The sequence below is a fragment of the Brachyhypopomus gauderio genome, chromosome 3 (assembly GCF_052324685.1).
Source record: "Brachyhypopomus gauderio isolate BG-103 chromosome 3, BGAUD_0.2, whole genome shotgun sequence".
NCBI classification, from domain to species: Eukaryota; Metazoa; Chordata; class Actinopteri; order Gymnotiformes; family Hypopomidae; genus Brachyhypopomus; species Brachyhypopomus gauderio.
The window spans coordinates 3031757-3057079 of NC_135213.1; the positions used below are offsets into that span (position 1 = coordinate 3031757).

At 43.3% G+C, this 25323-nt stretch overlaps 3 protein-coding genes across 3 annotated transcripts in view; all 3 read left to right on the top strand.

Moving 5' to 3' along the window:
• Positions 1-25323, top strand: part of LOC143510004 (DLA class I histocompatibility antigen, A9/A9 alpha chain-like) — a 78733-nt gene that overhangs the window by 49189 nt on the left and 4221 nt on the right. The window lies entirely within an intron of this gene.
• LOC143510000 (uncharacterized) lies at positions 4280-13270 on the top strand. Its single transcript, XM_076998948.1, is given in 2 exon segments — positions 4280-9792; positions 9794-13270. Coding segments are annotated over 2 exon segments (2904 nt in total). The 5' UTR covers positions 4280-8863; the 3' UTR covers positions 11769-13270.
• Positions 13289-16023, top strand: LOC143510002 (uncharacterized). Its single transcript, XM_076998954.1, has 4 exons — positions 13289-13486; positions 14318-14512; positions 14641-14720; positions 14815-16023. The coding sequence occupies exons 1-4, from the start codon at positions 13481-13483 to the stop codon at positions 15770-15772; spliced, it is 1239 nt and encodes a 412-aa protein (XP_076855069.1). The 5' UTR covers positions 13289-13480; the 3' UTR covers positions 15773-16023.

Below are 25323 nucleotides of genomic sequence, written 5' to 3' on the forward strand. Positions count from 1 at the left end.
ATGAGAGAGAGTGAGAGAAAGAGAGCTGGAGCATGAGATGAGAGAAAGTGAGAGAAAGAGAGATGTAGCATGAGATGAGAGAGAGGGAGAGAAAGAAAGATGGAGCATGAGATGAGAGATTGAGAGAAAGAGAGATGGAGCATGAAATGAGAAAGAGTGAGAGAAAGAAAGATGGAGCATGAGATGAGAGAGGGAGAGAAAGAGAGATGGAGCATGAGATGAGAGAGTGAGAGAAAGAGAGATGTAACATGAGACTAGAGAGAGTGAAAGAGAGATGTAGCATGAGATGAGAGAGAGTGAGAGAAAGAGAGATGTAGCATGAGATGAGAGAGAGCGAGAGAAAGAGAGATGGAGCATGAGATGAGAAAGGGAGAGAAAGAGAGATGGAGCATGAGATGAGAGAGAGTGAGAGAAAGAGATGTAACATGAGACTAGAGAGAGTAAAAGAGAGATGTAGCATGAGATGAGAGAGAGTGAGAGAAAGAGAGATGTAGCATGAGATGAGAGAGAGCGAGAGAAAGAGATGGAGCATGAGATGAGAGAGGGAGAGAAAGAGAGGTGGAGCATGAGATGAGAGAGGGAGAGAAAGAGAGATGTAGCATGAGATGAGAGAGAGGGAGAGAAAGAGAGATGGAGCATGAGATGAGAGAGAGGGAGAGAAAGAAACATGGAGCATGAGATGAGAGAGTGAGAGAAAGAGAGATGGAGCATGAGATGAGAGAGAGTGAGAGAAAGAAAGATGGAGCATGAGACTAGAGAGAGTGAGAGAAAGAGATGGAGCATGAGATGAGAGAGAGGGAGAGAAAGAGAGATGGAGCATGAGATTAGAGAGTGAGAGAAAGAAAGATGGAGCATGAGACTAGAGAGAGTGAGCGAAAAAGAGATGTAGCATGAGACTAGAGAGTGAGAGAAAGAGAGATGGAGCATGAGATGAGAGAGAGGGAGAGAAAGAGAGATGGAGCATGAGATGAGAGAGAGGGAGAGAAAGAAAGATGGAGCATGAGACTAGAGAGTGAGAGAAAGAGAGATGGAGCATGAGACTAGAGAGAGTGAAAGAGAAAGATGGAGCATGAGATGAGAGAGGGAGAGAGAGATGGAGCATGAGTCTAGAGAGAGGGAGAGAAAGAGAGATGTAGCATGAGATGAGAGAGAGGGAGAGAAAGAGATGGAGCATGAGATGAGAGAGAGGGAGAGAAAGAGAGATGGAGCATGAGATGAGAGAAAGGGAGAGAAAGAGAGATGGAGCATGAGATGAGAGAGAGGGAGAGAAAGAGAGATGTAGCATGAGATGAGAGAGAGGGAGAGAAAGAGAGATGGAGCATGAGATGAGAGAGAGGGAGAGAAAGAGAGATGGAGCATGAGATGAGAGAAAGGGAGAGAAATAGAGCATGACATGCTTGTGTGCGAGAGAGAAACGTATGTAAGTATATTTATGAATAACAGTGCACATTCATGAAATAATAGTGTACATTTATGAATTTACTCTAGTAAAAAGGCTAGCAGTAGAAATGTAAATTAAATGAACCTTTATTGTCATTACCCATTGTACTTGTACAGTTGCACTTGGTGCTATTAGGAAAAAGGAAAGGAACATTTAACAAATTGAGAGGAGCATCAATACAATGTTAATAATTTAAGTTTTACCATGTACTATTCTACAAATTTACAACATCTGCAGCATCAGTTATTGCACAATGTTTACAATAGCAGCATCAGTGACCAGTTGACACTGACCAGTTTGGACAAAACCATGTCTGCCTGTGGACGAGCTGTTTGGTTTTGTTTAACAGATATGGCCCTGTTCTAAAAACTGTTTTGAGATGGTTTGTCTTTGTTTTTGGTTATCTGTAACATCTGCCTGAGGGCAGCAGTTCAAACCTCCAGTGTCCTGGGTGTGTACTGTCCTTGATAATAGTGTGGGCTCTCATGAGACAGCGAGTGCTGTAGAGGTCCTGCAGGGACGGGAGAGTGTCTGATCATCTGGGCCGTGTTGATGATCCTCTGAATGGCCTTTTTGTGTGCTGAGGTACAGCTGGAGAACCAGACACAGATGCAGTACGTCAGCACGCTCTTCACAGAGCAGCGGTAGAAGACAGTCAGCAGTTTCTTCTCCAGATTCAGCTTCTTAAGGATCCTCAGGAAATAGAGACGCTGCTGGGCTCTCTTCACCACCGCTGAGGTGTTAGAACCTCATCTGAGATCTGCGTCCATATACACCCCCAGGAGATCAGTGTGGCCAGAGTAGTGTCATCGGTGAATTTGATTGTGACGTCTGAATGTCTGCTGGCACAGTGGAACATGTCCAGTGTGTAGAGGAGTGGGCTAAGCACACAGCCCTGTTGTAACGCAACATACACTGTGGAGTGGGGAGACAGACACAAACGGTGAGGAGAGCGAGATTTATTAAGGGGAATCCCATAATCACGGTCGTAATGGCAGGCACGGGTCATATCATAAGGGCAGTCCGAACAAGAAAGGCAAACGGGCATGACAACACACAAGTACTAACGGTAATGGGAGGAACATAAGAAAGAATACACGAATGATCAAAGAACAATACTCACAAACCACAACAAAATAACAGATTGCAAGGTCACAAAGAGCACCAATGAACAAAACAACCGATAACGTCTAGGGAAACGCAGGGACTATAAATACGCAGAACTAACAAGACACAGGTGGGAACACTGATGACACGGGCATGACAGACAGAGGGAAACCATGGAAACAGATAACAAGGGGGGGTCGACAAGCAGGGAAACAACACAGGCACGAGGAACAGGGGACGGGAGTGACAGCTAGAAGAGGGGGCGGAGCCCTACGTGACACCTGTGGGGATCGGTGCTGAGAGCTGAGGGAAGATGTGAGCTGACTGTACACGGTCTGAGAGGAAGTTCCTTAGCCAACTGCAGATAGTGTGTGGAAGACCAAAGTCCATTAGCTTAGCAGTCAGTGTGTGTGTGAGTGTGGTGTTGAAAACAGAGCTAAACTCAACAAAGAGCAGCGTAGCATAGCGCCCCTGTAGTTCAGGTGGGAGATGGTGGTATGGAGCGCTGTTGTTATGGCGTCTTCCATTGACCTGTTTGCTCTGTATGTCAGGGCGACTGGTCTGAAGTCATTTAGGGTGCCGGTGCTGGTCCGTTTTGGTATTGGCACTATTGTGGCTGAGTTCAGGCATGGTGGGATGATGGACTGGGATAAAGAAGCATTGAAGATCTTGGTGAAGACATGGTGAAGCATAAACACTAACACCTCGGCACAGCCACAGTGGTCGCATCCAACGTGACGCGGGGAGCAGAGCAGCTGTGACTGAACACGTGTGCCGCACGGCTGCAGCTGTAAGACGTGAGAACACACTGAGAAACACTCCTGTCTCCACACACTGAGAAACACTCCTGTCTCCACACACTGAGAAACACTCCTGTCTCCACACACTGAGGAACACTCCTGTCTCCACACACTGAGAAACACTCCTGTCTCCACACACTGAGAAACACTCCCAGTCTCCACACACTGAGAAACACTCCCATCCTCCACACACTGAGAAACACTCCCATCCTCCACACACTGAGAAACACTCCTGTCTCCACACACAGAGAAACACTCCTGTCTCCACACAAAGAGAAACACTCCTGTCTCCACACAAAGAGAAACACTCCCGTCTCCACACACTGAGAAACACTCCCGTCTCCACACACTGAGAAACACTCCCGTCTCCACACACTGAGAAACACTCCTGTCTCCACACACTGAGAAACACTCCTGTCTCCACACACTGAGAAACACTCCCGTCTCCGCACACAGAGAAACACTCCTGTCTCCACACACAGAGAAACACTCCCGTCACCGCACACTGAGAAACACTCCCATCTCCACACACTGAGAAACACTACCGTCTCCACACACTGAGAAACACTGCCGTCTCCTCACATGATAAACACTGCTGTCTCCTCACACTGAGAAACACTCCCGTCTCCACACACTGAGAAACACTCCCGTCTCCACACACTGAGAAACACTCCCGTTTCCACACACTGAGAAACACTGCTGTCTCCTCACACTGATAAACACTCCTGTCTCCACACTCCTTCACACTCATTTCTTATGCTGCACTAGGAACATTGTTACTGGTCTTTGTTTTTGTTTGTAAACATTCTGCAAGTTTTTTGCTGTTTCATACCTCGTGTTTTCAAAACAGAATTTGTTTGTAAACGGTGCTTTGATCTTGCAGCTGTTCTAGAATCTGATGTTTGTGCTCTTGTGTAAATGACACTACACAGGCAGCACAAGACAATATGGAAGCTTTATAGGTGTATCTGATGACCATCCTTATATGTGTATCTGATAACCCACCTTATAGGTGTATCTGATAACCAACCTTATAGTTGCATCTGATAAACCACCTTATAGTTTCATCTGATAACCCACCTTATAGGTGTATCTGATAACCCACCTTATAGTTGCATCTGATAACCCACCTTATATGTATATCTGATAACCCACCTTATAGGTGCATCTGATTTTCTAATTAGGGATGCACTGGCTGGGCCGATGCTGGCATGCTGTAAACAACATATTTCAGAGAACCACTATGATAAACACAGCAGGCAGATTGTTTTTGGGATCAGCATGAAAAGAGACATACTGTATTTATCTTTGTTTTTCATTTATTAATACTTAAGGGATGAGTACGTGCAGGAGGTCATTCATAAGGAGAACGCAGCTGAGGGAAAGTGGGATAATCAGAGAGATGAAGGAAGCAGACAGTACTGTGAGTCTAGACACACATGAAGGAGACAGTGGCACAGACACAGACTCATGATGAACTGTAGGAGGTGGACAGTACAGGAGAACAGGACTTGTATAGTGTAAACAGAGAGAACAGGAGAGGGTGAACAGCAGGTCAGACTGATAAAGGACAGAGAAGGAAATGTTCTAGTGTGTGAAGGGAGTGTTGAGGAGATGGAAGGAGAACTTGGAAGAACTGATGAATGAGGACAATGAGAGAGAAAAGAACAGATGGGGGACAGATAGAAGTGCAGAATGTTAGTCAAGAGGAAGTGAGGTCAGCGTTGAGGATGAAGAACGGAAAGGCAGTAGGTCCAGGTGTTTAACACAGTCCTGGAGAGTGAGAGGATGTCAGGTGAGTGTAGGAGGAGTGAACTGGTCCCCATGTTCAAGAACAAGGGAGATGTGCAGAGCTGCTGTAACTACAGAGGGGTGAAGCTGATCAGATACACAGTGAAGGTTTGGAGAAGAGGAGTTGAACAGAGACTGAATGAGAGGATCGGATCAGGGAGCAGTGGATCAGCTTCATGTCCAGATGGAGAACCACAGATACAGTGTTTACTGTGAGAGTGCTGGTACAGAACCACAGATACAGTGTTTGTTGTGAGAGTGTTGGTACAGAACCACAGATACAGTGTTTGTTGTGAGAGTGCTGGTACAGAACCACAGGTACAGTGTTTACTGTGAGAGTGCTGGTACAGAACCACAGATACAGTGTTTACTGTGAGAGTGCTGGTACAGAACCACAGATACAGTGTTTGTTGTGAGAGTGTTGGTACAGAACCACAGATACAGTGTTTGCTGTGAGAGTGCTGGTACAGAACCACAGATACAGTGTTTACTGTGAGAGTGCTGGTACAGAACCACAGATACAGTGTTTACTGTGAGAGTGCTGGTACAGAACCACAGATACAGTGTTTGCTGTGAGAGTGTTGGTACAGGAGTTCAGAGAGCCTAAATTAATTTTACTGGTTTGTCGAACCACTCAAAACAGCTTCTGTTTTCCTGTCATTAAGTTAAGGAGAAAATTGTTATCCATGTTTTAATATCCAGGATACAATCATGCAACCTTTTTATGGAGCTCTGGGTATTCAATTTCAAGGGAAGATAGAGCTGTACATCGTCAGCATAACAATGAAAAGAAATGTCATATTTCTGTATTATTTGCCCTAGTGGTAACATGTATATAGAGAATAGTACCGGCCCTAAAATAGACCCCTGGGGAACACCAGAAGCCATAGTTTCAGAGCGGGAAAACTGATTAACAATGTTAATTGAAAAAGTCCTATCTGTAATATATGAGATAAACCAATCAAGAGCTGTACCACTTAAACCGACACAGTACTTCAGACGCTCAATAAGTATAGTATGGTCCACTGTGTCAAATGCAGAGCTTAAATCTAATAAAACCAAAATACAGCAATCAACACGGTCACTGGCAAGTAGCAAATCGTTAGTCACTTTTAAGAGTGCGGTTTCTGTGCTATGTTTTGATCTAAAACCATATTGAAAAGCTTCGTAAATATTATTCATGTTTAAAAAATCTACAAGCTGCTTAAAGACAACATTTTCTAAAATCTTAGATAAAAATAATAATTTGGAAATAGGTCTATAATTGCTCAGGGCTTCAGAGTCAAGATTATGATTTTTAAGGAGAGGTTGAACAACAGCATGTTTAAAACAAACAGGAACAGTAGCTGTGTTGAGACTTGTATTTATAATTGTTAGAAGATTTTGTCCTAAAACATCAAAAGCTTCCTTAAGCAGCCATGATGGAATAACATCTAGTGGTGAAGTAGTTGCCTTCATTTTAAAAACTATATCTCTTAACTGTAAAAGGGACACTGGTTTGAAGGTTTTGAATGTTGACGTACATGGTTTATATGTAACAGGCTCACTAATCTGAGGTATAATATGCTGTCTAATATTTTTTATTTTATCTGTAAAAAACTAAAAAATCTTCACATATTTTTGGACAGGCTTCAAGGCCATCCGGGATAGGAGGGCTGAGTATAGAGTTTATTGTACTAAACAAGATCTTTGGTCTATGGGCAATTCTTGATATAAGTTTTGAAAAATGCGCTGCCCTGGCTGATTTAAAAGCCTCTTGTAGTTTTCAGAATGTCAAAAGATATTTGTAACTTATCTTTGTTCCATCTTCGTTCTGCCTTCCTACATTCTTTTCTGTATGTTCTAATCTCGTCATTTACCCAAGGTTGTGTGCTAGATCTAGGACGTTTAACTTTATAAGGGGCAATAACATCAAGAATTTCAGTACATGCGGAATAAAATGAGTCCACCCCCTCTTCCATGCCCATCTGAGACAAATTTACAAGGTCAGAACTGTTAAGAGTATTTGTATATGATGTTCTACCAGGAACCGTCTTATTGGGTAGCACTAAATTAAAAGTTATTGATTTATGGTCAGAAAAGCCAATATCCTCTGTAACCATTTCCTCAACTAAGAAACCATATGAAAGAATAAGATCCAATGTATGACCGTGACTGTGTGTAGAACCCTTATTACACTGTGTTAAACAGTGTTATTACACTGTAGAACAATTCAGACAAGGCTACGGAGCACATTGGAGACACTGCAACATCATACGGCTACATCTCAACTCAAACGCTTTCACAGCAAGCTGAACTAAGGGGCGGCAACTCACAGCATTAAAAGGCTGTATAGAGACGTTAACTTTTTAGATTCAGACAAGGCTACGGAGCACATTGGAGACACTGCAACATCATACGGATAATCGCTGCTACATCACAACTTAAACGCACAAATCAGTGCGATTCGGTCCACCTGAGCAAGATTTGGCCGAACGGTGCGAGCCACGCCTACTCACCAACGCTTTCACAGTAAGCTGAACCAAGGGGCGGCAACTCGCAGCATAAAAGAGGCTGTGTAGAGACGTTAACTTAAGATCAATTCAGACAAGGCTACGGAGCACATTGGAGACACTGCAACATCATACGGCTACATCTCAACTCAAACGCTTTCACAGCAAGCTGAACTAAGGGGCGGCAACTCACAGCATTAAAAGGCTGTATAGAGACGTTAACTTTTTAGATTCAGACAAGGCTACGGAGCACATTGGAGACACTGCAACATCATACGGCTACATCTCAAACGCTTTCACAGCAAGCTGAACTAAGGGGCGGCAACTCACAGCATTAAAAGGCTGTATAGAGACGTTAACTTTTTAGATTCAGACAAGGCTACGGAGCACATTGGAGACACTGCAACATCATACGGCTAATCGCTGCTACATCACAACTTAAACGCACAAATCAGTGCGATTCGGTCCACCTGAGCAAGATTTGGCCGAACGGTGCGAGCCACGCCTACTCACCAACGCTTTCACAGTAAGCTGAACCAAGGGGCGGCAACTCGCAGCATAAAAGAGGCTGTGTAGAGACGTTAACTTAAGATCAATTCAGACAAGGCTACGGAGCACATTGGAGACACTGCAACATCATACGGCTACATCTCAACTCAAACGCTTTCACAGCAAGCTGAACTAAGGGGCGGCAACTCACAGCATTAAAAGGCTGTATAGAGACGTTAACTTTTTAGATTCAGACAAGGCTACGGAGCACATTGGAGACACTGCAACATCATACGGCTACATCTCAACTCAAACGCTTTCACAGCAAGCTGAACTAAGGGGCGGCAACTCACAGCATTAAAAGGCTGTATAGAGACGTTAACTTTTTAGATTCAGACAAGGCTACGGAGCACATTGGAGACACTGCAACATCATACGGCTAATCGCTGCTACATCACAACTTAAACGCACAAATCAGTGCGATTCGGTCCACCTGAGCAAGATTCGGCCGAACGGTGCGAGCCACGCCTACTCACCAACGCTTTCACAGCAAGCTGAACCAAGGGGCGGCAACTCGCAGCATATTTACACACTCTAAACCACCAAAGCGTCAGCTGAGGCGTCAGCTGCTGTGTGCAGACCCTCGTGTGTGAAGACCTTATTGTGTAAAGACCTGCGAGTCTACCTGTGCGAGTCCACCGAGCAAGGCCACCAACTAGGCAGGCAGCCTTACTATCTCAGCTATGTGCTATCAACACATTCCAATAATCGCCGGGTCCTACAGGAAGCGGAAAATTACAAATAGGCAACAAAACCATGCTAACCTTAGGCCGATAACGCAGTCCACTCCTCCTACTATTACCACTCTTTCTGTGGGCTTATGGAATTGTCAGTCAGCTGTAAAGAAGGCCGACTTTATTGCCTCTTATGCAAATCATCTATCATTGCAACTACTGGCTTTAACTGAAACTTGGATAAAACCAGAAAATACTGCTACATTGGCGGCACTCTCCAATAACTATTCTTTCAGCCACACCCCTCGTCCATCAGGACGAGGCGGGGGTACAGGTTTGCTAATTGCTAGTGGCGTTCAATTCACTACTCTCCTACCACCAACCACATACACCTCTTTTGAATATCACGCTACACTGGTGAGCTCACCAGTCAAATTGGGTATTATTGTCATCTATCGCCCTCCGGGACAACTAGGCGATTTTATAAATGATTTAGACATGTTATTGTCTTCTATTCCAAACCATGAGTGTCCCGTACTTGTTCTAGGTGACATGAACATTCACTCTGACAGCACCGGTTTTACTGATTTTAATTCACTCATGTCTTCCTTTGATCTAGAGCTGGTCCACAGCCCTCCAACTCATAAAGCTGGAAAAAACCTAGATCTAATTTTCACACGTCGGTGTGATGCTGACTCAATAGCAGTCACACCTCTTCATGTATCAGATCACTTCTTCATTCAATTCAGTATCAATATCCATCAAACAGCCTCTGCTGCTCCAGCCATGACCACCTTCCGTCGCCATCTCAGTAACCTCCCTATAGATAAATACTCATCACTGGTTATCAATACTATGCCTCCATTAGACTCATTCACTACTCTCAGTGTGAATGCTGCCACTGATACACTCTGCACCTCGTTGAGCTCCTGCCTGGACATTCTGTCCGCTGACATCCAAAGTCATCCGCACTAACAAGCCACAGCCATGGCTGAAAAATGAGTCCCTTCGGAAGCTACGCTCCAAATTACGCAGCGCTGAAAGGAAATGGCATAAAAAGCATATCATGTCTGATCTATCAAACTATCAACATCTCTTGGTTTCATTCTCAGATTGCCTAACAGCTACTAAACTCGATTTCTACAATAACAAATTCAACTCACAGACTGATTGCCGGAAGTTATTCACATCATTTAAATCACTGCTGAACCCTCCAGCTGCTCCATTGCCTACCTGCCTTTCAGCTGAAACATTTGCCTCGTTTTTTACTGGGAAAGTGATAGCCATCAGTAGCCAGTTTACACACCCACCCACTGTTTCTGTTTCTCCATCTCATTTGATCAAGGGAAATACACTCTCCTCATTTAATTCTCTCTCTGAGGAGGCAGCACTAGCCCTCCTAACATGTAGTCGCCCCACTACATGTCCGCTTGATCCAATTCCCACGGATCTTCTACTAACTATTGCACCTACTATTATTCCAGCTATTACACATATGATCAACACCTCACTTTCCAGTGGTGAGTTTCCGTCCGCGTTCAAACAGGCCCAGGTAACACCCTTACTTAAAAAACCTACTCTTAACCCTGCTCAGGTAGATAACTATCGGCCAGTGTCATTACTACCCTTCCTTTCCAAATTCATAGAAAGGGCAGTGTACAATCAAGTCTCTGATTTCCTCACACAGAATGCTTACCTGGATCCAAACCAATCTGGCTTCAAAAAAGGACATTCCACTGAAACGGCTCTGTTGTCCGTCACTGAAGCCTTGAAAACTGCCAGAGCTACTGGACAGTCCTCAGTGCTCATACTGCTGGACCTATCAGCAGCTTTCGACACAGTCAATCATGACCTCCTTTTATCTAAGCTCTCAAATATGGGAATCTCGGACACACCACTATCTTGGTTCAGGTCCTACCTTGCTGAGCGTTCTTTCAATGTATCATGGCTGGGGCAACTGTCCTCTAAGCACTCTCTGTCCACTGGAGTGCCTCAAGGTTCGGTATTGGGACCCCTTCTCTTTTCCATCTACAGCAACTCACTGGGTTCAGTTATCCGCTCGCATGGGTTTTCTTACCATTGCTTCGCTGATGATACTCAGCTCTATCTGTCATTCCCACCTGACGATTCATCGATCTCGGCGCGGATATCCAATTGCCTTTTAGACATATCCTCATGGATGAAGACACATCACCTCCAACTTAACCTCTCGAAGACTGAACTACTGGTGTTCCCTGCAAAACAGTCTGTTCAGCACAACCTCACCTTGAAGATTGATTCTACCTCTCTTTCTCCATCAAAGGTTGTGAGGAACCTTGGGGTTATACTTGATGACCAGCTTTCATTCACTCATCATGTGACTAATATCGCACGGTCTTGCCGCTATGCGCTCTATAATATTAGACAGATCAGACCATTTTTAACGCAATATGCCACTCAACTTCTGGTACAAGCTGTGGTAATCTCACGCCTTGATTATTGCAATGCTGTACTAACAGGCCTGCCAGCTTGCACCATAAAACCACTACAGATGGTCCAGAATGCAGCAGCTCGTCTGGTTTTTAACTACCCAAAACGGGCACATGTCACACCATTGCTCGTTGAGCTCCACTGGCTACCAGTTATTGCTCGTATTAAACACAAAACCTGCACGATCGCCTTTAAGGTGATAACAGAGCAGGCTCCCTCCTATCTTCACTCGCTTTTAAGGCCTTACGTTCCGGCCCGACCGTTGCGCTCCTCCACTGAACGTCGCCTTGCTTTACCTAACATCCGTGGGAAGCAATCCAGACTGTTCTCCTCTGTAGTTCCTGGATGGTGGAATAAGCTGCCCTCGACCATCAGAGCAGAGCAGTCTCTCACTAGTTTTAAGAAACTCTTAAAAACTGAGCTCTTCAGTGAGCACCTGCTCTAGTGACTTTAAACACTCCACTGCACCACCATCCATTTTTTGCCAAGTCTGAATTTTATTGTATCTACTCTTTTATAGTATTGTAAGTCGCTTTGGATAAAAGCGTCAGCTAAATAAATAAAAAATAAAAAATAAACCAAAAGAATCCAGGAGATGGATAAAGTCCTTGGCCATTGGTTTCAATGGGCAACACACATGAATGTTAAAATCACCTAGGATAGGGTGACCAAACGTCCGTATTTCCCGGGACATGTCCGTATTTCACGTCCTGTCCTGGGCGTCCCCCGTGAGGAAATGTCCTGGTTTTTAAATTACCTTCATCGGGCCATTAATTATACAGGCACTAGGACCCTGAGCACGGCGCTGCATGACACGGTATCCTTGAGCCTCATCGTACTCAACTGGTGGACCGCGGTCCGGAGAATTAATTTTAAAGCAGAGCTCAACAACTTACAAACAGAGTGTTCTGGTTTTCCCAAATAAAAATATGGTCACCCTAACCTAGGATCAATATCCTGTCTGAAGTAGTCATAAAAGATAAAAATTCTGAAAATTCACTAATAAAATGTTGGTTTGTTTTTGGTGGTCTGTATATGAGGACACATATTAAAGGGTCTGTAAAACCAATTTTTACAAGAGAGATGGGAGCTTTTCAATTGGAACACGGCAGCATTTATAAACATTTTTATGAATTGTTGCTACACCTCCACCTCGACCTGAAATCCTAGGTGAGCTAAGAAAACCACAATTCACGGGACATATTTCGGAAAATGGAGCAAGTTCACCAACAGTAAGCCATGTTTCTGTTAAAAATAAAAGATCGAGTCCACGGGATGTAAAAAAGTAATTTAAAATAAATGTCTTATTGGAGACAGATCTTGCATTTATCAGAGCCACCTTGACCGTAGTAACGGGTTCCCTCTTCTTCTCCTGTATTATGTGATCCAGTATTCGAATATTCTGGTGAACTACTCCTCCACTTCTGCGAGCGTGCAGTCTCAGTCTCATCGGACAGCTCTGATCCAGGTGAACAGCCAGAAGATCAGCATAGCATAATTCCAGTGAACGGTGTGAGAGTCCATTTTAAGCCAGCGTTGTTGACATGATTTAAAAAACGTGCATTTCCATGATGAACACCACCGCGCTTCCCTCGTTTTCTGCTGCGCTTCTTTTTCTGAGGAATGCAGCAGGATAGGCGATGAAAGCATTCAGGTAGCGTGCTGCAATGGTGACGAGAATCATGTTCTCCAGCATTTAGGATACATAAGTCCGTAACAGTTGATCGTATGCTCAATAAAGTTTGGCGATCGTAAATCAGTGCAGTTGATTCTGTGTGCTTGACAAACAGACAAACACACGCATACATACATAAAGAAGAGAAAACTGAAGATAGAAATAGGAGCAGACGGCCAGCCAAACACACAGGCGCCATCTTGACTTCTATATCTTACTGTTGGTCATTATTATTCGCTAGTTGCACGGGATGACGTGTTACTACTTCCGGTTTTTCGAGGGTGCGCGTGAATAGTTCCGCTCCGGCACACAGGACAGACGCGCAGAAGCGAAGATGGCTGTGTTTTACACTAGGTGCCTCCAAGACCTACCAAAGATTACCATCACCGATGTGCATCGGATAGTCCAAGCGGCCAGCTCAACCCCGAGGAGCAAAAGGGAAAAAGGATATAAGATGTATATATCCAGTTACATCGACAACTATGAAGGTATGTCACACCATTACACAGCTAGCTAGCCAGCCTAGTTAGCTACACACCCACCCTGTGATTTAGCTGAGCTTATTGTCTAACTAGGACTCTAACGACGGTTGTATCCAGTGTCAGGTGTTTTAATGATATTCAGTGTAACTTTTATGTATATTGTAAATGATGTCCTGTTTAAATGCCCACAGTTTCAAACAGAGATTCGTCAGGGAGAGTGAGCATCAGGGCTACCTGTTACAGGTCGATGAGGAAGAGTGAAAAACCTCACGACCTCAGAGTAGGGAGGAAAAACAGTGTTTGTTGGTTCACAGCCTCAGTTGTTATTTACTGTATATTTAGTATAATACATGCAGGGTCCAAATATCTTAATAACTTGGCAGTGGTAAGTATTTTGTACCCTGCGCCTGTTCCTTTGTTTTACTAACACTGTTTTACTAACACAGTTAAGTGATTCACTAACTTTAAAATATTTGAAGAAAATTGAGACAAGGGATATGATAAAAGGTAGATAAGTTTATTGTTATTTCTTATATTGCAGCAAGAGGGAGTAAACTTATATTGCTTATACTCTTGGTGATACAATTGATAACCTGCCGTGATTAAGCCCAGGGGTGTCCCGACTTGTGTGTAAAGGTCTGGGTTGGAAGCAGGTATTTGCTACATAATGAGCAGCAAAAAACATATAATTAAACAAATGTAATCAGTTGTTTAAGCATCTATTGTTATATATTTGGCTGGATTAAAAACCTGCAGCAACACCATTCCTTTGCATATAAAATTGGACACCACTCATTTAGCCTGAGATTTTGACTGGTTTTTTTTTTTTATGTTTAGATTGTCTTTGAAGACCGTGTACCGGTGGACATTGCAGTGGCCGAGTGCTCCTGTGTGGCTGGGACAGCACTCTGCAACCACAATGTTGCACTACTGTTTCAGACTGCACACTACTCCACACTGAACCTGGCTGCTGTACCCCCAGTCCTAAGCTGCACAGAAACAGAACAACACTGGCACAAGCCAAGAACCATGGTGAGTATGTGTTCCCAACCTTACCAAAGTTAAATTATTTCTTCAACAAGCTACATTATGAGCTGATGTACTATGTCACATCAACAAACATTTAAAGTAGTGTGATCATTCTTTTATGTAATTAATAGGGTGTGAAACCAGGCAGAGTAAGTGACATGGTATTTTTGTCCTCCAAGCCGAAGCAGTTTACAGTTTCTGATGGTGTAAGGTAAAATTAATTTTCCTATGTATGCTTTGCTTACTGTATAACCTTTGTTGTATGAGTGTACAAAGTCCTTACTGTGGAATTCGATTTTTCAAAGGAGTAAACGTTACAAGGCAGTGCGAGGGGAGCTGCCAGATCCAGATGTCCTCAAAGTTGATGAGCAGTACAAGGACTTCACTGCAGACATTGCTCCACTCATCACCACCATGGCCATAAGTGCTGACGTCCCGCTGGTTGATTCAGCTTTTGGGAAAGTCCAGGCGGGTAGTCCCATATCCTACCAGCATCCAGTACCAGTGAGTCGGGTTGTAGTACACCATCCAGATGCCCCTCTGCCACCACCTCTACCTGTAGACGGCTATAGGCTTGAGCCTACTAACTGCCAGTTCGTGTGCAGTCACCAACAACACCTCCATCTGCAGTCACTTGTCACTACATTTGACATGGCAAGGAAGATAGAGGTTGCCACCAGAGAGCAGAGCAACTCTGTGGAGTGGCACCGAGTCAGGGGGCCAAGAATAACTTCCTCCCGATTCAAGGAAATATGCCACGTCAGAGGTCAGAGTTCTGCAGAAATCCTGTCACAAAGGATTCGAAAGGGAGTGAATCAAACTGCTGCAATGAAGAGGGGATTGGCACTGGAACCGGTTGCCATACAGGAGTACTGCAGAATAAAAAACACCAATTACTGGCCTTGTGGGTTTGTCATCCACCCTGATGCCCCCTGGTTAGGGGCATCTCCTGATGGTCTGGTGTTTGACCCGACTGAGAGCCCACCCTTTGGACTGGTGGAAATTAAATGCCCCAATGCAAAAAGCTATGTGGACTGTAGCTACCTGAAAATGCAGAGTGGCACACTGAAATTGAAGCAGACTCACAGTTACTACTGGCAGGTACAAGGCCAGCTCCTACTTACAGGTATGGAGTGGTGTGATTTTGTTGTATTTGCAGAGGATGATATTCTCATTCAGCGCATATACAGAGACTGTGAAGTGGCTAAAACCATTAGAGAGAAGGGAGATTTTTTATTTTTTTATTTTTACATGTCAGTGTAATGACTTCTCATCACGTTTGGCAGTTATCTATTTAAAATGCAGTAAATTTATGAACTAATGATATTTTAATGATTGATTCTTAATAAATCCTAAATGTGTTGACATTGAGTCCTTTTCTTTATGCTACCATGCTTTCCCATATGTGTAAAACAATGCCGAAACCAGACTGAGCAGAATCTTATACAGAGAGACAGAAGAACTACAAGATGTAAATATAGAACTGCCCTATATTTGTAGAGCTGATAAAATAAATTAAGGTGGCATTAAAGTTGTACTCATTTAGTGTATAATAAAAAAAAGATGTAATACAGAAACTGAATAATGGTTGTTTAACACTAGAATGACTAAAGCATGACTTGGTTGTTTCCAAGCATGAAATATGCATATATAAACTGCTCACTGAAATAATGAAATTGAATTGAGCTCTCTTCTTTTCTGTATATCTCTACTAAATTGGTAAGTTACAGTGTTACTAGTAGTAAGTACTAGTGTTACAGAGAGAAAAGGAAGAGACTGAGATGTTACACTAACAACAATCAATAATGTAGTGTATACAGTGTGGATGTCTATATGTAACTATAACGTGTGTGTTTTTGTGTATGTGTGTGTGTGTATATATATATATATGAGACAGAGAAAGGGAGTGAAAGAGAGATGTTATACTAGGGGGCTTTCTGAATGTACCACAGAGTTGCTGCCTGAGTGTTTCTCTATGAATTAACATAATAAAGGCTGACTTATGGCTCTCTTAATTACTGGGAAGAAGGAGGGGTGATGTCCTCAGGATCTTGAAATTTCAGTCATTCTAGTGTTAATCAATTATGGTCAAGGAGTTATTATAACATTCATAAAAAAAACTATTTACAAGCACCAAATAAGCAAACATTATATAAAAAAACAATAACAATGTATATATAACAATATACAAATCTATATAACTATAATAAAAACTATAACTATAATATAGTACAATATATAACTATAATAAAACTATTTAAACAGCAAATAAGCAAAAATTAAATTTCAATGAGGCCAGAGTTCATTGCGAAGTTGCCCACGCCTTTACCAGTGGTCCGGTCTGGTAGTTGACCAGGAAGCAAGCCACATTAAAGAGCTCTTCAATGCTTCCACAAACAGAGAGTGGTATGGCCTTGTCAAAAAGTTTGTTCTCTTTCACCCTCCTAATGCATCTCTCCACATGAACCCTCAGACGTGCAATAGATTGAGTCTGCCTGACATCCTCCCTACTCATTTGGGTGTTTCTTGAAAGAAAGGCAGGTCTGTAAACCTTGCAGGGAGCCAGGTTGTCCACAAGAAACCCTTTGTCAACCATAATTGCCATGTCTGGTGTGAGCAGGTTTGTAATGCCAGACAGCTTGAAGATCTCACGATCACTCATAGATCCTGCATACAAGCCAGACACAAATGTAATGGCTCCATGAGGTGCCATGCCAATCATGGCCTTAAACGTAGAGTGTGATTTGTACGCTGAAAACACCTCACTCTGTAGCAGGAGAGAAGATGGTGTCTGGCAAAAGAGTTCAGTGCAGTCAAGCACCACCTGTGTGTCTGGGAAAGCTGCAAACTCAGGTGGAAGGTGAGCTCTGACAACTTCAGGGGGGATCCATAGACGTTGGCTTCCTAGCAGGATGTATAGGAAGTGTGTCCAGGTGGAAATAATCCTGCTAGCTGTGGTTCGGTGAATGCCAAACTGTTCTGCAAGATCCCTGAGAGGCAGGCCCACTGACAGGTACATGAGAAACAGCAGCAGCTCATCTATTGGTGGAAGTTTCTGTAAAAATACAAAAGTTGTATACTTAGTGACAGTGATAAATTATTACTAGATATATTAACTTAACCTTTACTTAAAGGAGAAAATTCAGTGTGAAATGAACTTGGGGTGTAGTAGTGAAACATGGGAAGTAGGAACTTTTGTCCAATAGGCCACCTCCATTTACCCATGCCCTAATACAGCTTGTATGCTACATACTGTTGCTGCTGGACAGAATTCAGAGCTGCTGGCAGATGCAGCCTGGGCACTGGTAATCCGCACCATCTTGGTGTTGACTGCAGGCTCCACCAATTTCCAAAAGGCCTGGAAGTGCTTGTATGAAGCAAACCTAAGAAAGTAACAATGTTCATGTTAGACTTTGTTTTGTTTGTTTATTATTTTTTTAAATTAGCTTCTCTAGCTAAAAATATGTTTTTCAAACTCTTCTTAGCTATATAAACTTGCTGAAAAAAAACAGCTCTAGTCCAGCTTATGCTGATAGATGTTTTTAGTCTAATCAGACCTTTGATATCCAATTAAGGATTAACGTTATAAAAATATACTCTACATTGGTCAAGAGCCGAGTTGGTCAACCAGCTTATTTAAGTACAGTGATTACAAGTCAACATAATTATAAGAATCTTTATGAACCAACCTGGTGTAAAAGCGAATCTCCTCATCTGACCCCACCAGGCGATGAATACCAAAACGGGTCCTCAGCTGTAGCACTTCCAGCTGGTGTTGGAGTTCCCAGATTTTCTGGCGCAGGGCTTCATTCTCACTGGCCACTTCAGCTGCCATCACCGCCGTCGCTGGAGTTAAGCAATAATCATGATCCGGTGCCTCTGTGTCCATGTCGTTCTCCGACTCGGAGTCTGCAGGCAGGTCCGGGAGAGGGTCCTCCGACCTCGGACAGCGCTGCCACACATTCTGCCTCGGTGTAGGTAGAGTGTACCCATTCCAGGAAAATAGAAGGGGTACAGCTCCACTCTGCAACCTCCTCAGTCCCCCTGCAGTCACCGCGAAGTCTCCCGGTTGGAAATGCCGGCCACACACACGGGTGTTTACTGTTGGAGTGAACTTGTCCCTACGGATCTTAGTTAGCCACTTAGCACGCAGCGCGGGGTCAACGGGAAACTTGTGAAAGCTTAGTTCGGCGTTATAGCGCGACGAACAGGTACACAAGGGCACACAGCAATGTAACGCTGACTTTCTTACCCGTTGGAAGGCCAGTCTTCTCTCTTTAACCCTGAATGCACTCATTATTTCCAACTAGCTCGCTATCTCTTCGTGTTGATATTAATACTAAAACCACGGAAGTGCTCAGACCGGAACTTCTCATGCACACCCTCAAATGCCGGAAACAGAATGGACGCCATCTTGTGCACGGAGCCAATTGTGCTCCCTACTGCCACCCACTGGCAAAGATGGATGTTTAATTACTCAGTCAGCCAACACTTTGGCACCGGCACAGACACTCAACAACGCCAAATCATTTGTAGTGACTAAATATTTTTTGACCAATTAAGTGAAACTGGACACTTTCCTACTGCACACCTGACGATCTATCACAATACACTGGTGTGCCAAGAGATGCGTACCGCGAACCTTTATAAACATCTACATGTTTTCAAGATGCAGCTGGAAACGATGATGTAGCATTTGTTGAACGTGAGAATGGTGCCCTTAGCACACAGATTAGGGTTGGGATATACAGGTCTAACACATCAGCATAGTGTTGGGGATCCCAATAAAATCCCATTTCAGTCAGTAATCTGTGGTTTGTTGTCAGTTTTACTGTTACCCTACAGACGTTTTCTTTATTGGCAGAGTGGACAATATTAAAATAATGTAGCCTAGCAAAACAAAGACTAATGAGTGTAGTCTACTTTAAGTCGAATACAGGACATTAAAGTTGAGTCTAGTGTATAAATTAGTTTGTCCTACACACACACACACACACACACACACGTGGATGATAGTAATGTGAATGTGGATGATAAGTATCCCACTGCGCAAAGATACGTTGAAACGACGTCTTTTCCAAGTCATTTTTGCACGTCGGATTTTGGTCCCCTGAAGGTGCAGACTGTGACGCCAGATGACGTCTTTTTTCCGGCGTCTTCTGCACGTCGTGTATCAACGACCCCGGGACGTCCGGATAAGGGCCAATTCTAGTCCAAATGAAGTCTTGTGTAGGTCTTTTTTTGCGTAAAACGTTGACTCCTTTTAGACATCGTTTTTATAAGCCTACCAACAGCTATTTCTAAATAGAGCTGTAATATCGAAGGAAATGCTTTCTTAAAACACAATTTCCATGGGGATTCATAGTTTCTGTGCACAACTAGTGCCATTTTAGAAGGTAGCATTTTGTCCTGGTAAATTTTCCTAGCTTCCTTTTCGTCGCAGCAGATAACTGGAAACGTATACAAAAGTGTAATGGTTCAAATCTGCTGAGCCTAACGAACTTCGATGAACGGGAACAATAAACAGGTCCGCCACCTTCTGGCACCAGTTACACACGTTACAATTGTATATGCTTTACAAATAAATCACATGAATGGCATTTCCAATTTCTTTCCACCTTCATTTTTATTGATCACTGACCAAAACGCCAACTTATAAAAGTAGTAATGTCTGTGGTAAATTCCATCCAATACGTGAGTAGCTAGCTAGCCTTTTGGCTAACGTTAAAACGTAACAAACCTTACAAAAATCCATTACAAAAGTACAAGGTAATGTGATTATATCTATTGATCTGTTACTACAACATATAAACATTTTAGGTTAACATTTTGAGGTTTGTGAAAGACCAGTTGTTAATGTTACCTTGAAATCGCCCGTAAATAACTGTAAAAAGTAACGGATTTCTTTTTAATTTAAACTCCTCTAAATGTGCGAGGCAACTCGCTCGAGCTTTTTATGTAGGCTCACTTTTGTATCATAGTCAATTGATTGTATTTAACATCATGCATTAATAGTTATACATAAATTACAATATTTTGATAATACATACATTTTCTTATACGTGTCTACATTAAATAATGTATAATAATATGGATTTATTACAGTTCACAAGCTGCACCATTGAGGTTACATGGAGTTTTAGGTTGACGGAGTCGAGCAAAAGTGTTTATCGCCCAAAAGACAAGTTTTCTCATACCGCTTTACTCAACATTTAGAAATGTTCATTAATATAAAAAAAAACATATTATGTATCTTGTACATTTCTGTACCCTTCTTAGACGTCTCCGTGACGTTGAAATTCCGACGTTCAAGTGTTTAACTGCATATCGACGTCCAAGTGGGGTCATAGTTAGACGTCCAAATAATGGACCTAGTTTGCACGTCGAGTAGAATTGGTCTTGGACCGACGGACGCAATATAGACTTGATCTGCACGTCCATAAGACGTCTAATGTTTAGTGGGATATTCAGTTCTATTTGTATTACTATTCCAAGTCATAACACATATGTATGTTATGTTTAAGTAAACATAAAAAAATAATAACAAACAAATATTAACAAGCCAGAATCACGAGACAGAGGTGGATCCATACACCTGTCAGGTTTTATATTCTTTAATTAAAGGGACAGGGCAAGGACAGTGTAGACAATAAATAGCCAAAAAGGTTAGAAATCCAGATAGATGTACCATAGATGACCCTCATAAAAAAACAGAAAAATTATTGGAAAATCGGGTAACCCTTAACAGGTAATGTCCTAACAGAAAAAATAATGCTGCTGGGAACTTTGGTCCCCCTATTCCTGGGACATGTGAGCCCTATCTGGTAAAGGTCCAGTCACTAACACTATGTAAACTCCACTCATAAAATGTTACCCTCTATCACTAACGCTGGGTGAAAATCACCCAAACACATGCCTCTTGAAGAAACCACAGATGGGAGGAGGGTATCAACCATGTCACTAATGACATCAATTAGTCCCCTGAAGCTACCCAAAGTCCTATGCAACTCAGACAGTAGCAACACAATGAAAATCACATGACAAAAATTGTATGGGTGAAAATCATCTGGTGTTCGCGTTCTAGAGCTAAGCATGCTGATGATGTCACTCACTGCAAAACCATCACTGTTTGTGCTACCCAGAGGTCTTGGCTGACAGGAGGTCCGCAGGCTTGTGAAGGCCAGAGATGCAGCCTTTAGAGCTGGAGACACTGCAGGCCTAGCGAGAGCAAGATCATCAGAGAGGCACAATGTCAGTACGGCAGGACAATATCTGGACACTACAATAACACAACAGACACATGGTTACGACTATCGGCCCATAGCGCTGACTTCTGTCGTCATGGTCATGAAGTGCTTTGAGAAGTTGGTCATGCAGAACATCAAGACCATCCTCCCTCCTTCCCACAACCATTTCAGTTTGCTTACTGGTCAAACTGGTACACAGAAGATGCCATCTCTGCTGCCCTCTGTCCCACCTTCACACACCTGGAGTCCAAGAAGAGCTGTTTTTAGGTTTCAGCTCAGCATTCAATACCATCATTCTCCAGCAGTTAATACACAAACTCAGCCATCTAGGACTCAGCATGTCCTTCTGTAACTGGGTGTTGGACTCACTGGAAGACCACTGAATGTAACCACTATGACCAGTGTGTGATGTGTGGAGGTGGTTAGAGACCAGTGTGTGACGTGTGGAGGTGGTTAGAGACCAGTGTGTGATGTGTGGAGATAATTAGAGACCAGTGTGTGATGTGTGGAGGTGGTTAGAGACCAGTGTGTGATGCGTGGAGGTGGTTAGAGACCAGTGTGTGATGTATGGAGGTGGTTAGAGACCAGTGTGTGATGTGTGGAGGTGGTTAGAGACCAGTGTGTGATGTATGGAGGTGGTTAGAGACCAGTGTGTGATGTGTGGAGGTGGTTAGAGACCAGTGTGTGATGTGTGGAGGTGGTTAGAGACCAGTGTGTGATGCATGGAGGTGGTTAGAGACCAGTGTGTGATGTATGGAGGTGGTTAGAGACCAGTGTGTGATGTGTGGAGGTGGTTAGAGACCAGTGTGTGATGTATGGAGGTGGTTAGAGACCAGTGTGTGATGTGTGGAGGTGGTTAGAGACCAGTGTGTGATGTATGGAGGTGGTTAGAGACCAGTGTGTTATGTGTGGAGGTGGTTAGAGACCAGTGTGTGATGTGTGGAGGTGGATGTATAGACACACAGACTGAGGCAGATGATTGTATAATCAGTGTGTATTTGTATTTTTTTATTTCTATTCTATTTATATTTACACTTCTTTAAGCTTCTGGCTGTAGAGAGAAAGAAACAGCATCTTTATTCCTTTATCCTGGACACGGAACTAATAATAAACAATCTTTGAATGGACACAGATAGTGTGGTTTCAGTGCACAGTAGGGTTGTAACTGTTTTAAGGTGTTTGAGTACCTGAAGGACCTCCTCTAACTCCATCAAGAAGGACCTCCTCTACCTCCTCCATATCATCATCAGACAGTGTTACTATCTCTGATGTTTTTTTAAGATCTTGTCTGTTAGTGTTGAACATACAGCTAACTGCTGCTCAATATGGAGCTCCATCATGTCATCAGTGGAGTTCCTGCTTGTTGTGTATGGGTCGGTAGCTGTGGCATTTCTCACTTGGTCTTAAGCACATGAGCAGCTGTGCTTCGGTGAAGGAAAGAAACCTGTCTGCTCCTCCCAAGGAAGCATTGCATCTGCTTCACTACAATTCCTCTCTGAGATGCTAAATTAATCACATGTGCAAAGCAGGATCTGTGTCCCTGTGTCCCTGAGCTTCTGTCACTGCATTTAATTTTTGACATCTGTAATGTCTTTGACTCTACAACTTCTTTTGTCGGTGCTTGCAGCAGATTTAGGCTCATGTCTTTCCATAGAGAGGGCATATCTATAGTTTTATGCTCATGTGACTCAGGTGATGTGTCTGTAGTTTTATGCTCGTGTGACTCGGGGTGTGTCTGTAGTTTTATGCTCATGTGACTCAGAGGGGGTGTGTCTGTAGTTTTATGCTCATGTGACTCAGAGGAGGCGTGTCTGTAGATGTATGCAGGTGTGGCTCATAGAGAGGGTGTGTCTGTCACACTAAACCCAAGAGAGTAGGAAAAAGACAGATACACACCAGGGAAAGGAGGTGTAGTTAATGGCTTGAGTAGTACAGGACGAGCTGTAATGCAGTGACATAAAAGACAATTTCAATAAAAGATCAGGGGTGGGTTTCCCGAAATGTTCGTAGCGCTAAGTACTTCGTAACCTTGTATGAAACGTACGAGGTTAAGAGGTACTTAGCGCTACGAACGTTTCGGGAAACCCACCCCACGACTCATACTGCATGAGAATTAAAGTAAAAACGATGACTCACCAGACTGTGACAAAACAATGTCCTCAGCAAATATTGCCTGCATGTTAATAGTGTGTACAGTTTTCAATTCATATAATCACTTTAATTTCCTGAAAGATGTGATCAGAGAGGGAATGAAACACATGTGCAGATTTGGAGTGATTTGTAGTGTCTATTCTCCAAGACAAACTGAAGAAGCACAGTGGTGAGTTCACTATAGTGGTAAGCTGTAGAGTGAACCAAGGCAGTAACGGACATTTCTGTCAGGGTGCAGAGACAACAGCACCGGTAACACAAGAGTGTCCTGTACGGTCAGCGGTAACTGGTTGTGTGTCCTGCAGGTTCAGTGGTAACACTTAGGGCGTCATTTAGGGTTCAGCAGTGAGGATCAGTGGGCGGTACTGGACAAACAAAGGAGAAACAAAAAGGCAAACCAAGAAACAGTGAATGAAAGAATGAAACCAGTGCTGCTGTGAGTGTCTTTCTCTCTCTCTCTCTCTCTCTCTCTGTGTGTGTGTGTGTGTGTGTGTGTCAGGAATAGCCAATGACATAATCGAATTCACCTGTTTCACCACCACGCCCACATTCCTTACGTACTTAAGCACCTGAACCACACTTCCTGGTTGCGAAGTATTGCCTCCATGTTGTCGCGTACCAAGCCTTTATTCCTGACTGTCTCTCTGTGTATCAAACTCTGTTCGTTCCCCAGACCACGTCTTCTGCCTGATCCCTGGTACCTTCTCGGACTCTGCCCTCGCCTTACGACCCCGGACCGTCCTGACCACCGCTACTCCGCTGCACCCCCATACCAGCATAACACCGCCGCGTTGTCGGCGTGGCTCGCTGTACGACATTGCATAAATAAAAACAAGCTGATTCCGCATCAGGATCTCTCTCTGCGTGCTTTATACGTTACAATGTGTAAGACAGAGAGAGAGAGAAATGCTTTGTTTGTGAATGTCTAAATATTAGGTGAGGTCAGAGCACTTGTTGCCATAGCATCTAAGCTGTACTCACTCTGAGCTCAGTTCACCATGAGTGAGTTCCACAAACTCCAAATGAACCGTCTGGGAGTAGTTCCTAAACTCGCTGAATGGAATACTGCTCTACTATTTTTAAGGAATGTTACACATCTAAACAAATCCCTTTATGAAACAAAACATTGGCAGTGCTTAAAGCTAAGCAAATAAGCATTCTATCCATAATGTGTTTACAAAAAGGAAGTTTACATGATTACTGATGGAGCAAAATAAAGAGCACAATGTAAAGAGGCTTAAATGTAGGAGGAGTGTGTGTAATGTTGAGAGGAGTGTGTGTGTGTGTGTGTGTGTGTGTGTGTGTGTGTGTGTGTGTGTGTGTGTGTGTGTGTGTGTGTGTGTGATGCATCAGTAGCAATGATTCTATGAGGAGAGATGACCATAAATGTATGAGAGCAGTCAGTGTGATATCATG